The 16,310-nt window shown below is 42.3% G+C and overlaps 1 protein-coding gene across 1 annotated transcript in view; it reads right to left on the bottom strand.

The window, feature by feature from the left end:
• ARFGEF3 (ARFGEF family member 3) overlaps window positions 1-16,310 on the bottom strand; it is a 191,545-nt gene that overhangs the window by 49,721 nt on the left and 125,514 nt on the right. Inside the window, exons 13-17 of the mRNA XM_006151079.2 lie at window positions 7,809-7,975; window positions 5,902-6,067; window positions 1,896-2,003; window positions 1,354-1,569; window positions 570-680 (exon numbers count right to left, since the gene is read on the bottom strand). Of these exons, the coding sequence (XP_006151141.1) occupies window positions 570-680; window positions 1,354-1,569; window positions 1,896-2,003; window positions 5,902-6,067; window positions 7,809-7,975 (768 nt within the window). The remainder of the gene's footprint in view (window positions 1-569; window positions 681-1,353; window positions 1,570-1,895; window positions 2,004-5,901; window positions 6,068-7,808; window positions 7,976-16,310) is intronic.

The raw sequence follows: 16,310 nt of genomic DNA, 5'->3' as shown, positions 1-16,310 counted from the left end.
GGAAAGTGAGAAAGCAAGCCACAGATATGGGACCTGAACCGTAGTCAGCCATGTGGGAATCCAGTGCCCCAACCACCATGCCACCTGTCGGCCCCTATTGACTAACTCACTTTAGCAAGTTAAAAATCAACCCTTTCCTGAGTTCAGGAAGCTCAGGTTTTTCTCTGACAAGACAAATCTTCCTGAGCCTGTTCTTTCTCATGAATTTCCTCCATCTGTGTGATTTTCCCATGCAGGAAACTGGCCAATCTGCCTCCTCCCATAGATCCTGGGGACTCTTCACATGTGACTTCTGCATAGCACCAGAGCCCCCGGCTAGAAGACAGGGGTGGTAGCTCACCCAGGTAGCAGCCAGCTGCATGCCCCATTGCCAGGGCCAGCATGTCTCTCAGAGGGACCTACTGTAAGACCCGGATAGATCATCCATGTCTGTGAGCTGGTGGGATCGTGTGCTCAGGGGCTATTCCACATGGAACAGGGACTAGTGTGTCAGCTCCTGTGTGTGGGCATGTGCAGGTGTGTGCACGCAGTAGGCAAGGCACAGGGGGACTCTGGCCCTCAGCTGTTACCTTGTGCTATGGCATCACTGGGCTCGTGGACCTCCTTTTCCTCTTTCTCTTCCTGGACACAGGAGGCAGCCGCCATCTGAGCAAGAGCTGAGGCGCAGTTAGCAGCAACCCCTTCAGAGAAGACAACAGTTATCTTTTTTTTTTTTTTAAAGGTTTTTGCCTTAGGGTGTGTGCACTCTCCAGAGAGCGAGATAGTGAGAGGGAAAGTGAGAAATGAGGGGAATGGCCACACTGCAATCCCTTCTCTTTCTAGGATCTTGGGCATGAACGCTCATGTACCCAGCATGAGTTTCAAGTCTCTGGGTCCGAGACTCGAACTGCTATCAGCCATGTGGGAGTCCAGCAATGTAAGCGCTACACCATCGCTGGCCTCAAAACAGTTCTCTCTTAACTGAGTCTTTCTTTTTTGGGTAATTTTTCCTATAGGGTACATGCTTTCACTGGAGAGGTTAGGTGAGGGGTGAAGTGAGAAAGCATCTCTCTGGGGGAGTGGCTACGCCACAATCCCTTTTCCACCATTTGCCTCTCATCGTTTTGGGTATGGACACACAGATGCCCCGTGTGTGTTTCAAGCCATTGGGTCCAGGACTCAAACCGTATAGTCAGCCATGTGGGATCCAGGCGCCTGAACCCCCGTGTCACCAGCTAGCCCAACTGAGTTTGTACTTAACCACTGTCCCTAAGAGAGCACTTTGTAAAAGCCTTCTTCCCACTAGGGCCATTCCCAGAGCATCCTGCAGGGGCCCCCTCAGGTCAGGTCAGCCAGTCCTGTTCATGCTGGTACCTAGGGCACAGCTCAGCCGCGCGGCTTTCCGCAGCCCATCGAGGCTCATGCAGATGGCGTCGCGCTCCTTTTGGTTCTGTTCTTTGATGCCTTCAGCCCCCAGAATGAAGGCCAGTCCTTTGGAGCTCCCTGCCATTCGGCCAGTCAGGGGCGTTGATAGAGTATCAATCAAGTTCTTCCAGCAGCCAACCAGGATATAGCGAGCAAATGCCATACCTAGAACATGAAGGAAAAATGTTGTTTTCCAGAGACAGAAACAGCCGGGCAATGGACAGTGGGCTTCGCGAGCCATCCAGTTCACAATACTGAGTCGTATAAATTCTATGACAGGAAATGTAACGTAAAGGATTGTATTAGACTGCATTTCCTTTTATGTTTAGAAATAATGTATGTTGCATCATCTGGATGATGCTAAGTGACTTCCATCCGTTACTTTTCCTAACATGACTAGCAATCTGAATTCATTTATGTCACCAGTAACTGACTTGCTGGTAACACAAGCAATCTCTGTATATGCATAAACTCAAGATCCAGGTCATTACCTGCCACTGTGGAGTCATCAATTCTCCTGCTCTGGGTGAAAGGAGACTCTGTCGAAGCTGAGGCCATCAGCTGGCCACCAATGGCACTGCTCTCTAAGCCATCAATGTCTGCAAGAAAAGAGCATGGTTTTCTCTAAATAAAGCACTCTAGTCAAAAACAAATGTCCTCTCTGGGGACCAGCAGATAGCATAATGGTTACATCACTGGACTCCCATGTAGTTGACTGTGGTTCAAGTCCCGGACCTGGCAGCTTAAACACCAGGACCTGACACCAGGAGAGTGTGTGTGCGTGCCCAAGATCCCAAGAGGTGAATGGAGGAGAAGGGATTGTGGTGTGGCCATCTCCCTTGGGGGTGATTTCTCGCTTTCTGTCTGTCTCAAGCGAGCACACATGCCCTATAGTAAAAGTCTCTCTTAAAAAAAAATATGGCCCCCACAATATCCATGCTTTTCAATATATATCCACTGTATCTATTATGTCCCAAGTATGTAGTAACCTTCTATCAGACTATTACAAATCTAGTTTGATTCATTCAACTCAGTTTTCTTTCATTGTCAAAACATTAAAACAAAATAAAGTTAAATTCAGCTAACACTCTGTTGTTAGAAAATTGACTGATTTAGAAAGTCTTGATCTTAGAATATGATTTTTTTTTTTAAGTTCAAAGTTATGGCATTATTCCCAAATTTTATATTTATGGGTTACTATAATGTGGATTCTTTCTTTTAGACCTTTCTCACAAGAATTAAGAAGACAATAAGCCCCTTTGATCAGGTAATTATATATTATTATAGCAAAGTATATATAATAATAATGATATATCGACAATAATTCTGCATAACTTTCCAAGTGTTTCCTTATATTCATTTGATCATCCCAACAATTCTAAGTAGGTAGGCAGGGTCACTATTATTTTCCCTCTTGCACAGAGGAGAAAACAAATATGTAAAGGAGGAAAATTGCTCAAGGACATTAGATTTAGTATCCATGTCTCCTGACTTTCATCCAGGCCTGTTGGTACAATACTGTAAATCAACTCCAAATGGGATCCTAAATGTTCATATTTGAATTTTTGTGAAAACAAATTCCCATCTATAGAATTTGCTCAACAAACCCCTCCTTAACATGCCAGCAAGAATGGATGGATTTGAAGTTGAGAAGGTTGGACTTCAGTAGCCTAATATCCCTGACAACCCCTGGAGAAGTGATAATGGAGTTGAAACGCACGTACATACTTAGATGTGGTTAACATCTTGAATGCAGCGCCGGGAGAGCCTGAGAAAGCAGGGGAGAATAAATTTGTTCTGAAGTCCTAGGATGACACTTTGATGTTTAAAAATTATTCTACTATGTCTTTGATTCTTACAGAAGTCCCACAAAGCCTGGAGAGGCCTGGGCAATACATCAGAACCAAAGGTGGAAAGAAATGCATATGGCTGCCAAGGTGGGAACAGGTCAGCTTCTCTGCAATGAAGTTACTTTCACTTACGGTCAGAAGGTCTAATGACATTCACCAAGAGTTGCTATTTATCATGTTAGAATGTTTCCTATGTGCTAGGCGAGAACTTGATGAATTCAAGTAACATAAAGTTTAATGAAGCACCGCAAGTCCACAATTCTCCAGAATACTCTGACATGACGTAGGGAAGCCCACGATCAGTACAGTGTTGACGCTGAGAGTGCTGCTATGCTTCTCCTTGGACATAATGAAAATATCAGGTAGAAATTTCCAAACTCTACATTAACTGCTGTTCAGATTCACTTGTCACTTTGCACCTAGAATTTGCCAGAGGTTTATAGAACCACATCTTGTTATGGTGAAAAGCCCGTTGTCCTGTCATAATCTCACGTGTAATAACTTTCCCATGTACAAGGCATTTGAGCTTATGTTTCATTATAAAAGAGATGGCTGATTAAGAGTGATGACTAATGAATACGGCTACCGTGAATAGTCTGTTATTTGTTCAGCTTACATCTTCTGAATGACTCCTTTCATTAAGGTCTGGAGAAGTGATGCAGAGATCACTTTTGGCAGAAACTATGGTATTTGGAAATTAAATATGGTATGTTTAGGATCTCTACCCAAATCCCAAGGCATTTATAAACTCTGAGTAATATCTTCTGTCCCTACTAAAAAGAGGTTGTAGAAACAGACACTAAGCAAAACTTACAGATAAACTAAACAGATGTGTCATGTGTACATCAACTATTATTTCTCAAATGGATGTAAATGCTATCAAGATTAACAAGATGCAAATTGGTCACTTGACCAGTGACCCTGATCCCCAAGGTTTGGGACCCAGCCTTGTCCTCACAATTGTATCCTAGTTCTAGAAGCAAGATCCCAAAGGCCAGACCACAGCCAAAACTCTGCCACCTGTAGACAGAGCTCACTGCATGTCTTAACTGCCTGATTCCTGAATAGAGCCTATTCCTAAATTCCTCACTGTTGGGTTCCACCTGCCAGTAATCCATTCAGACACCTTTGTGAGAGTCCCCAGTACCAACAACAGGTAACATGACATATCCTTTGGATAACAGATCCTACCTCCCAGCTGGACTATCCAGTTCTGGTGCAGAGGTCCGTTGCACTGTCTGAGGATATGGGATGCTACATAGAGGGCGGGGTGGTGTGTGTGTGTGTGTGTGTGTGAGACATAGAACCGGTCCCTACATATCCTGCCAGCTGGAGCCAGGAGAGGGTAACCGAGATCAGAACCAGTCTGAGAACTCAGATCAAATACGGGACAAGGCTGAAGATCTAATTTATCAAAGCTCCAGATTACCAGACCAAACTTTTGAGTACTTCCTGATCTTTATCGGACATCATGGCTAGGCCATGAGAAACCAATTAAAATAAAACAAAATCGCCACATAACACTATAGCATACTACTCTTTATGCTGTCCTGTGAAATTTCTATTAATTAAACAGGATTTTTAGAACTCCAGGCACAGAATACAAAGAGGGTGGGCAAATCTTTGGCATTATTTTGAATTCTGGCACAGCTGGGAAGGGATGGGAGGATCTCTGATATGGACAGGAAATAGGAATGAAGCCAACTTCACCATTATGTCAAATCCCAGAGCACTGAATGATACAGGGCATCTATTAGCACGGGGGCACTTCCTGGAACAAGTCTGGGCTTAGTGCCCAGAAAGTGCTGTGTATGGACAGATGAGGCTTTTAGTGTTTTGTACTTTTATTTTTTCTTTTTTAGGTTTTTGCCATAGGGTCCATGCACTCACTAGAGACAGACGGACAGGGAGAGAGAGAGAGAGGAAAAAAGAAACATACTTACAGACAGACACAGACAGATAGTGAGAGGGAAAGTGAGAAATCACCCCCTGCGAAGATGGCCACACTGCAATCCCTTCTCCATTCTGTTCTCAGGAGTTTGGGCGTGCACGTACATGCACCCAGTGTGTTCCCAAGCCGCTGGGTCCAGGACTTTAACTGTAGTAGACCATGTGGGAGTCTAGGGCCTTTACCACACCACCTGCTGGCCTCAAGACTTGTAGTTTTATTTATTTATTTTTTTAGAGCGAGATTTTTGCTATAGAGCATATGCACTTGTTGGAAAGACAGAGAGATAGGAAGTAAGAAATCACCTCCCAGAGGGGATGGCCAACACCACAATCCCTTCTCCACCATTCTCTTCTTGGGATTTTGGGCATGCATGCACACACATATGCCCGGCATGAGTTTTAAGCTGCCAGGTCTGGAAGTCCAGCGATGTAACCATTTTGCCACCTGCTGGTCCTAAGTCCTATAGTTTTATAATAGGCAAAGGTGCTCAGTCCATTCAAATCTAAAGAGCTCTGTGGACATGGAGAAAGGACAGGAAACTCCTGCAAGGTGATTCGTGACACTTCCTGGAACTGTCTCCAGCTGCCAGGGAAGCTGTGTGGGAGTCGGGTTGAAGCCTGCCTCATGGCAAGTAGCTTTGCACTGTGAGCCTTCCTACCCTGCCGAGGGCCAGGAAGCCTCGAAAGAGCCACTGACCAGTCAGCATGGTGATGAGGGCCAGGCTGTTATCTTCCGGGCTGCCCCAGTAGCCGGCTTCCCCGAGCAGGTTTCTGTCGAGCACCTGGTGGTAGAGCTCCTCGATCCAGGCCTGGGAGAAGACCATCAGCACCCCGCTGCTCTGGACCTGCTTCATGAACTCCTTCTACAGAGACAGAGTACATTGGAAGTGACCGGCATGATCCCCTGCAAATGAGCAGCTGCTAAGCTCTTCTGCTGCCTCCTCCCGTCACACACCCCAACATGCGCCAAGGTTGTGTATGGGGGTCAGAAGCAGCAAGAGAGGAGGAGCTGAGATGGAGTCCCAACCTTCCTGAAGCCTATCTTATTTATGACATGCCCTGGAGACCGCCTGGGGTTACGGCACTTTGTATTTTGGTTCTTTGATGTGTAGGAGGGGTAAGAAACTGTGCAGGTGTCTGCAACAGAGCTTCCCTTTTGTACCACCCCAACAGGGTCACAGAGGATGTGCTCCTTGAGGGAACATATGCACGTTAAGAGATATTTGACTTTCTTACAAAGTAAGAAATCATTCGCCCTTGGGTATTTATAATTTATTAAGTGAACAAATCATTGTCGATTGCCTTTATGCAGATCCATGGGTTTAGGCCTGCCTGTCGGCATTGAGATTAGGGTACAGTAATGAATGGCTTGCTCAGTCAAGGGGAGCCAACTACAGAAATCAACACTGTTCTCCTTCTACACCTCCCAGGAGGTGCTTTGTTATTGACAATAAGATTAGTTCTGCTGCATGAGTAGGTCTGGGCACATTTTGGCATGCAATGAAGAGCCTCGCTACAGTATGCTTTATCTCGCTCTCTTTATTTTTTTAAAAAATGAATTATTTATTTAATTCCCTTTGTTGTTATTATTTTTTAATTCGACGAAAGAGAGAGAGAGAGAGAGAGAGAGAGAGAGAAAGAAAGTGAGAAAGCAAGCTGCCAGGTCCAGGACTCGATCTGCAATCAGCCATGTGAGAATCTAGAACCTTTAATCACCCCCACCACCTGCTGGCCCCACTACAGTATGCTTTAATTTTCAGCAAATTTCTTGCACATCTCCTGATCTCACTTAAACCTGTTGATGTCATGGTGTTTTTTTTTAACACATTTATGCACACGTGTTTAATGATGTCACCAGATGAAGTTACTAGGCCATTGGCAGGCAACCGTTTCCACTTGGGGTGCTGCGCTGTCTGGGGCCCAGTGATAAGATTAGTTCTGCTGCATGAGTAGGTCTGGGCACATTTTGGCATGCAATGAAGAGCCTCGCTACAGTATGCTTTATCTCGCTCTCTTTATTTTTTTAAAAAATGAATTATTTATTTAATTCCCTTTGTTGTTATTATTTTTTAATTCGACGAAAGAGAGAGAGAGAGAGAGAGAGAGAGAAAGAAAGTGAGAAAGCAAGCTGCCAGGTCCAGGACTCGATCTGCAATCAGCCATGTGAGAATCTAGAACCTTTAATCACCCCCACCACCTGCTGGCCCCACTACAGTATGCTTTAATTTTCAGCAAATTTCTTGCACATCTCCTGATCTCACTTAAACCTGTTGATGTCATGGTGTTTTTTTTTAACACATTTATGCACACGTGTTTAATGATGTCACCAGATGAAGTTACTAGGCCATTGGCAGGCAACCGTTTCCACTTGGGGTGCTGCGCTGTCTGGGGCCCAGTGGGCAGTTCAGTCCCTCACAGAGCTGTGCACAGTGCATACCTGTGCCCTGCCACCATCCTCTTTCCACCCACCAAAGCTCCACAGGCATTGTCATTTCAGGGCAGTGTGGAAGAACACATACCACGTTCCTCTCAAGGCACCAGTGCCTGGCTGCACAGCCCTGGAAGCCACAGTTTGCCTCTAAGTGTGGACTTGAGATCACTCACCATCATGCCCGGCGCCAGGGCTGGCCGCTTCCTGTAGTAGTCACCATGGGAGAGTTTCAGGCTGAGGAGCAGAGCGCAATGAGCAGCCGTGTACAGGCTGTCTGCATTCATCAGCATCTGGAAGCTGAAGCTGCTGTTGCCATCGAATCCAGGAGAGTGCATCATGCCTAAGGGAGAGAATCAAGAGGCTTTGGGGCTGCAGGTGATGTGCCTGGCAAGGCTTGCTCCGTAAACCAAGCCTACTGACAGGCACTGCACGTGGCAGGACAGTTCTCTGTAGCAAAGATAGCCAGCCAGGAATGTCATCAGGCTCATGTCCAAGTCCACAGCATGATGGTGAAGAGCCTACATCTGGAATCAATCTGCCTGGGCCTGAATCTTTTTGTTGCAATATAGCACATGTGCTCACCAGAGAGACAGAGAGAGAAAGAGACAGAAAGTGAGAAATCACCCCTCCCCTCAAAAGGTGATGGCCACACTGCAATCCTTTCTCCTTCATTCTTCTCTTGGGATTATGGGCACACAAACATGCACACATGCATGCACGCATGCCTGACATGAGTTTTAAGCCATAAAAACCAGGACTCAAACCCCAGTTGATTATGTGGGAGTCCAGCGACATAACCATTACACCATCTGCTGGTCCCTTGAATCTTGATCTGTAATAAGCAGCTAACAATGTTGATAAAATCATTTAAATAAACTCTCCAAGTCTCACCTTTCTTTTTCCTAAAGAGAATAACTGACTACATTCTATCCCTTGCTCCAACTCTCCAATGGCTTCCCGTCACCATATAATTAGACCTTCACCTCCCCTTCCTCTCCTTGTCACTTTCACAGCCACCCTAACCTGCTGTTCTCTCCTAACCTTGTCATGTCTCGACCTGTCTCAGAGACTTTGCATTTATTTTTGCTACTCTCCAGCGTGGTCTCCTCAAGATCTCTTGATGCATTTTCTTTCAACTCTGCTTTGTTGTCAACTTTTTAGAAATGACTCTCTCTTTTAGTTCCAATAAAAAATAGCATCCTCTACTCTTTGCTTTTTAAATTTATATTGCCTCAATGGCATTTATTTTATCCAGCATCATATTAATACATGTTTACTTATTGTCTGTCATCACCACTATAAGATCAATGAAAAGGTGGTATTTTGTTTGTTTTGTTCACCATGGGATCCTCAGTCCCTAGAACAGTATCTGGTAAATAAGAGACTCTTAAAAAGTTATCTAATGAATAAATGAATAGAATGAAGGGACAAGGTTCCTATGAGAACTAGATGCAACAATGAATGTAAGATGCTAAGGGTGCTATTCATAAATAGTCCTTGGGCCAGCAGGTGGCATGGAGGTTAATGTGTTGGATCTCACATGCCCATGGCTAACTAGCAGTTAAGAGTCTTGGACCCAGAAGCTTGAAAATCATGCTGGGTGTGTGTTTGTGCGTGCATGCCTGAAATATTGAGGAGAGACTGTAGGAGAAGGGATTGTGGCATGGTCATACCTTGGTGTGTGTGTGGGAGTTGTTTTTCACTTTCTCCTTATCCCTGTCTATCTCTCTCTAGTGAGCACACATACCCTATAGCAAACTCCCTCCACCATCACCCCCCAAAAAGTAATTCCATTGAAAAGAAAAAGTCCTCCCAAAGCTAAACAGAGATTTACCAAATGACCAAGCAATTCTACTCCTAGTTATACACCCCAAAAAATGGAAAATAGGGAGTTAAAGAGTTATTAATACTTACACATCAGTGTTCACCACAGCATGACTCATAATAGCCACAAAGGAGAAACAACTGAAGTGTCCATCAACAGAGGGATTGATAAATCAAATGTGGGATATACATGGAGCAGAATATTATTTAGCCATCAAAACAAATGGAGTTCTGATACATGCCACTACATAAATGTACGCTGAAAACATTACATTCAGTGCAATAAGCCAGGCACAAAATGACAAATATGTATGGTCTACTTATATGAAGTACCTCGTATAAATTCGTAGGGATGGAAGGTAGACTAGAAGCCATCAGAGACTGGGAGGAGGGTAGGTTTTTGTTTTGTTTTTTGTTTTTGTTTTTGTTTTGGCGGGAGTTGCTATAGGGTGCATGTGCTTGCCACAAAGACAGAGAGAGACAGAGAGACAGAAGGAGAGAAATCACCCCCCAGGCAGGATGGCCACGTCACAATCCCTTCTCCTCTCGGGACCTTGGGCACGTGTGCCTGGCGTGAGTTTAAGCCACCACCGGGTACAGGACTTGAACCACAGTCGACTACATGGGAGTCCAGCAACGTAGCCATTATACCAACTGCTGGTCTCAGGAGAAGGGTAGTTTTATTGGGGATGATAAACAAGCTCTGGAAAAATTGTGACAGTTGTGTATTATAAATGTAATTAGTATCACCGAATTGTACATTTAAAAATGGTTCAAGAGGCAAATTTTATGTTGTAAATTTTATCACAATTAAAATAAATAATGAGACATACAGAACTCATTGAATGGCATACTTTAAATAGGTAAACTGCATGGGATGTGAATGATCTCTTAAGCCTGTGTTAAAAAAAATGGGGAAAGACGTTAAACAAAAGAAGTCATAGCTATTGACTTTTGCTTCATTGTTTTTTCTCTTAAAAATTACATAAAAATATTATACTTGATAGGGTTTTCATTTTGAAGAACCACTAGGGCTTTACACAAATTAACTGAAAAAGCAAGCAAGCAACCAACCAATCACTCCTATCTCATGTTCTAATGATGGACTTGCTCAGACAGGGTGTCTTGGTGGCTTGTTCAAATTTTCAGAGAGCTTGGGGTGACGAAAGTACCAAAGTCTGTTTCTCTTCATCTGGTACATTCTGGTCCCATTGCCTCATTTGTTGTTGCAAACATCCTTAAGGCTGCGGTTCTGGATGGGGGGGGTGGTTGGGTCAGAAGTGGAGTGCATCCGAACATGTGCATATGAAGTATACATGCCCATACGTTCTTCAGAACACATCTAAAATTGTACTTTTATCAAGAACATGCTTCCTAAATGAAATGCAAAAGTTCTCCAGAATTACAGCCAAGTAAGTGAGAAATATAATTTGTAATTGTAATGTGTAGTTACATCCCTGTGATATAAATGAAGATGCTAGTTAAAAAATATGGACCAAAATCGGTTTTCGAAATTGAAAAATTCAAGACCTTTGCTATATTTGAGAATAGTATAAACATTTGTTGGTGGAAATAAGTATTTGCAGATCTCCTAGACCTCCAAAACACTCGGATAGGAAGCCATTTTAAATCTGAGGTGTGTCCTGGTGCGTTCAGAGACTGAGGTGACTCAAGTTATGCTCTAAACCTCATATCCTAGACTTCTAAAACACTCAGACAAGAAGCCATTTTAAATCTGAGGTGTGTCCTGGCATGTTCAGGGACCAAGGTGACTAAAGTTATGCTCTAAACTTTATCTCATAGACTCTCGATACACTCAGACAAGGTAGGGCAACCTCTGTCCTCTCTGTCTCTGTCTCTCTCTTTAAATTTTTTTTTTTTTTTTTGGAGATTTTTGCTATAGGGTGTGTGTGCTCACCAGAGACAGAGACAGACAGAAAGCAAGAAGTCACCCCGTGGGGAGCTGGCCACACTGCAGTCCTTTCTCTCTTCTCCTGGGATCTTGGGCATGCACACCCGCACACATGCCTGGTGTGAGTTTGAAGCCACCAGGTCTGGGACTCAAACTAGGGTCAGCCACATGGGAGTCCAGTTACATAACCACTATGCCGTCTGCTGACCACCCCCCTCTAAATTTATTATTATTATTGTTTAAAATTTTTAAACCACTTCTCACCTCAGGCCTTTTCTTTCTCTTGCTAAGTTCAGAAGCTATTTGAAATCTGAGGTATGTCCTGCTGCATGTTTTTCATTTTTTACCTTTTAAAAATAATTTTTTCTCTTTTTTGGTTGTTTTTGTCTAGGTTTATTTTTTTCTCTTTCTTTTCTTTTCCTTTTGCTTTTATTTATTTTTTAAACCTTATTTTCTTACTCTGCTCTTCAGTCTCCATACACTGAGTGTCTAGGCAGGACTAGGTACACAGTAGTCAAGCATCTGAATACTTTTAGGGTCACTGAAATCCTCAATGTTTATTGAACCTCCTGCTTTAAGGAAGAAACTTCTTTTTATAAATCTGAACTCATTATCTTTCTGTGAATACCACATTGCAAAACACAGTAGAGGAGAGATTTTTTTTTCCTTCACAGAATGACCAGAAATCACTATAGAGGCATAAGAAATAGGAGAAACCAAGAAACTCTCTCTCCCCTAAGTGAAAAAAAAAAAAAATCCTTCATCATCTACAGACAGTACAATAGAACTTGGAAGAAATGTCTGATAAAGAATTCAGAATATTCACAGTGACAAAACTAAATGAGATGCAAGAGCTTAGAGACAATGAATTCCAGAAGATGTAGAAGAAAAGAGACAACGAATTCCAGGTGAGAAGTTCTTGCCCGATCTGAAAGAGGAAATACATACCATCAAAAAGAATCAAATGGAACTGTTAGAGATGAAGGCTGCAATATAGGAAATCAAGGCCTCTCTCAAAAGTATTAAAAGCAGATTAGTCCATGCAGAAGATAGAATCTAGGATGTTGAAGGCAAAACCTCTGACCTAGAGGAAACAACCAAGAAAACTGAGAAAATAACTTAAAAAAATGAGACTACTATCCGAAAATATTAGATACCATTAAGCGCCCAAACATCCAGATAATTGGTATCCCAAAAGGTGAAGAAACTAAGGGCATTGATAGTCAATTCCATGAAGTCCTGGAAGAAAACTTTCCAAATCTAGAGATGCATTCAAATATCCAGACCCAAGAAATACAAAGGACCTCTAGTAGAATCAACTCAACAAGATTATGTGTCTTCTTTGGCCAAATTGGCCAAAACCACAGCCAAAGGCAAGATACTAAAATTGGCAAGAGAGAAATGTCAAGTACTTATAAAGTTTATCCCATCAGGTTAACGTCAGATCTCTCATCAGAAACAATGTGAGCAAGGAAAGAATGGGAAATATATTCAAAGGGTTAAGTGAAAAACCAAGAGTACTATGCCCGGAAAGATTATCTTTCATATGGGAAGAAAAGATAAAAAAAATTCTCAGATAAACAAAACCTGAAATAATTTACTAATACCAGACCAGCTCTCAAGAAGTTCTTTTTTTTTTTTGAGAGTTTTTTGCTATAGGGCGTGTGCGCTTGCCAGACAGACAGAGAGAGACAGAGAGACAGAAAGTGAGAAATCACCCCCCAGGGAGGATGGCCACGCCGCAATCCCTTCTCCTTCATTCTCCTCTCGGGATCTTGGGCACGCACGCTCACAAACCACCAGGTCTGGGACGTGAACCACGGTCGACTACAAGGGAGTCCAATGACATAGCCATTACGCTAACTGCTGGTCCCCAGCTCTCAAGAAGTTCTAAAAGGAGTGCTTTACCAGGAAAACTAAAGACACACATACAGACATAAGAGAACAAAAAGCAACCAAGAAAATGACCAACTTAATGATAAGGACAAGAAATATCAATAATAATGTTGAATGTTAACTTCCAGGATTTAAACGGAAAGACAGGACCACAGTAAACACTAAAATTCAACAGAAGAAAGATTAATTACATAAGACTAAACATGAAATAGAATTTTATGACTTTTGAGTAAAACATTACTGTCTTTTTGTTTACTATGCTTTGCTTTCCCAATTTAAGGATTTTGCTTTCTTTTGGGCAGTTGATAGATTTAGCAATTTGTTAAAATGTTTTTTTCTTCTTGTTTGTTTCTTTAAATGGAAGCATAAACTTTAGTGCCTTCCTGATCCTTCTGGAATTGAAAAATATTTGAGAGTATTCTAATTTTTTGGCAGAATGGTTATAATACCTTTTGTTCAATAATACCTGTTACCTTGAATCACAAATTGGAAATACTCAGTATTGGACAGGGTTTCGACTAGAATGTCATATCTGAAGACTAAACCAGAAAAATACGGAACTAAGATAAATCTCAAGTAAGCCAACAGGAGCTCTGGGAAAGGCCTGGCACCATAAACAGTTCTGCCTGATAGAGAGGACTAGAGAAGCCATATAAAAGAATTTCTACTGGAAAATAACCTGGACTTTTCCAGTCCAGCATTATAGTCAGTAGAGATTGCAAAAGAGCAGCCACAACCAGAGGGTTGGTTACCTTAAGGAAGACTTTGAAGGAAGAAAAAGAGACTGATCTTTGCTAGCAAATGGTATATCACAGAATACTTGGTAGGCAGGGCTGAATTGAGAAGGTTTATGTGTGAATTGTGTGCTGGGTGTTTGCTTTTCAAAAGTTTGAGTAGTTGACATGCAAATATTTTCTCAAAAATATTTAAAGCCATAGTGTCTCTGTTATAGAGTCACAAACAAAATTATAACATATTTAGAACATTATCTTTAAAATTCAGTTTTTTGACATTTTGAAAATTATTTATTTGCTGTCAAAAACTATGGAGTATGAGTGGAAGCAGCAGTTAGTATAATGGCTATGTCACTGGACTCCTACGTAGTCTACCGTCGTTCGCGTCCCGGACCCGGTGGCTTAAAACTCACGCTGGGTGCATGTGCGTGTGTGCGCCAGATTCCGAGAGGAGAATGGAGGAGAAGGGATTGTGGCGTGGCCATCCCCCTGGGGGGTGATTTCTCGCTTTCTGTCTCTCTGTCTGTCTCTGTCTGTCTGGTGAGCGCACGCGCCCTATAGCGAAAACCTCTCAAACAAAACAAAACAAAACAAAACAAAACAACTATGGAGTATGAGCAAAATTTTTTTGATATGTAAAATAAATGTTTGTGGGAAATGTAAAAATAAATAAATAAATGATTAGGAGAAAAAAAATTCACCCCCCAGGAGGAATGACCTTGCCAAAAATAAATAAATAAATAAATAAACAAAATAAAAAATGTGGCACATAAAAAATAACAAGACCCTGGCATTGGATAGAAAGTGGTTGGAGATGGAGGATCTATTGCTGAGTGAAGCAAGCCAGGATATGAAAGGGAGGCATTGTGTATCTCCACTTAATATATACTGACTATCTCCACTCTATGGCAGAGATTGAAATATCAGAGGGCACAAAAGCAGCGAAATAGTTATGGACACTGAAGACAGTGTGGAATGGGAAGGAGAGAAGGGAAGAGTATAGAGAAGGATAGCAAGAGAACAAATAGAGAGGCATGACATTAGTGGGACACAGAAATGGTTTATTACCTGCTAATGATAACATGGATAGTATTCTCTACTGGACTGGTCTGAGAAGTATTTCATGTTAGGTCAATTCTCTTTACAAGCCAAATTATGTATAGTGATTGAATGTTTAAAAATAATAATGAGAATAAAAATACAAATACAAATAATCTGAAAAAAATAAAAAGCTATTTGATGATGTGGATAGTAATGTTTTTGTCTTGACTGATATGCATGGTAATCATGCTGGAAGAAGAAATATTATACACTGTAAAGATATACGTGATTAAATGTAATATAAAGAATAAAAATTAATTAAAAAAAGAACATTACAGATACACTCTTAAAGAAATAGAACATTCGGGCGCGTGTGCGTGTGTGCCCAAGATCCCGAGAGGAGAATGGAGGAGAAGGGATTGCGGCGTGACCATCCCCCCGGGGGGTGATTTCTCACTTTCTGTCTCTAATGTCTCTCTCTGTCTGTCTGGTGAGCGCACGTGCCCTATAGTGAAAATCTCTCTCAAAAAAAAATAGAACATTAATTAATTAAAGATTCTTATATGCCTCTCAAAAAAAAAAAAAAAAAAGAAAGAAAGAAAAAAGGAAGTACATATATTATTCCAGTAAAATCATCTTAGGCAGTCAGAGGTTAGACATTACCTCCGCCTGTCTTTACAGAATTCTTTAGGTCATGTGGAAAGTCATGACATGTCTTCCTATGCAAAAATGAAGCTGCTTTAAGAGATTTTGCACTGCGGACACTCTGCAATCATGGGCTATGGTACGTTTTAAAAGGAAGGTCAGGTTGAGAGTAGGATCTGAAATTTCCATTTTTGGGACCAGCAGATGGTGTAATAGTTATGTCCATGTAGTTGACTGCAGTTCGAGTCCCAGTCCTGGTGGCTTAAAACAGGTTGGGCACGTGTGCACGCATGCCCAAAATCCCGAGAGGAGACGAGAAGAAGAAACAGCGTCAAGGCCACCCCCCTGGTAATATCTTGCTTTCTATCTGTCCCTGTATCTTCAGCATGCTTGCCCTATAGCAAAAATCTCTCTCAAAAAAAATTCCATCTTTGGGTAGGACATGAGGAGTGTATATCAGCCCTGATAATCCCTGGGACCCACTGTCCCCCCAGGCCCACTAGCACTATTAGGATCCTGGTTGGGGTATGGTTGTCTGGAGGAGATACAAGGCACAAGATCGGTCTCCTCCCAGGTACAACGGAAAGCAGGATTCAGGGTTGGGTATTCAATGCTCACCAGAT

This window comes from Tupaia chinensis, unplaced genomic scaffold, assembly GCF_000334495.1.
Source record: "Tupaia chinensis unplaced genomic scaffold, TupChi_1.0 Scaffold000313_1, whole genome shotgun sequence".
NCBI lineage: Eukaryota > Metazoa > Chordata > Mammalia > Scandentia > Tupaiidae > Tupaia > Tupaia belangeri.
This window is presented reverse-complemented; position numbering and strand designations above follow the sequence as displayed.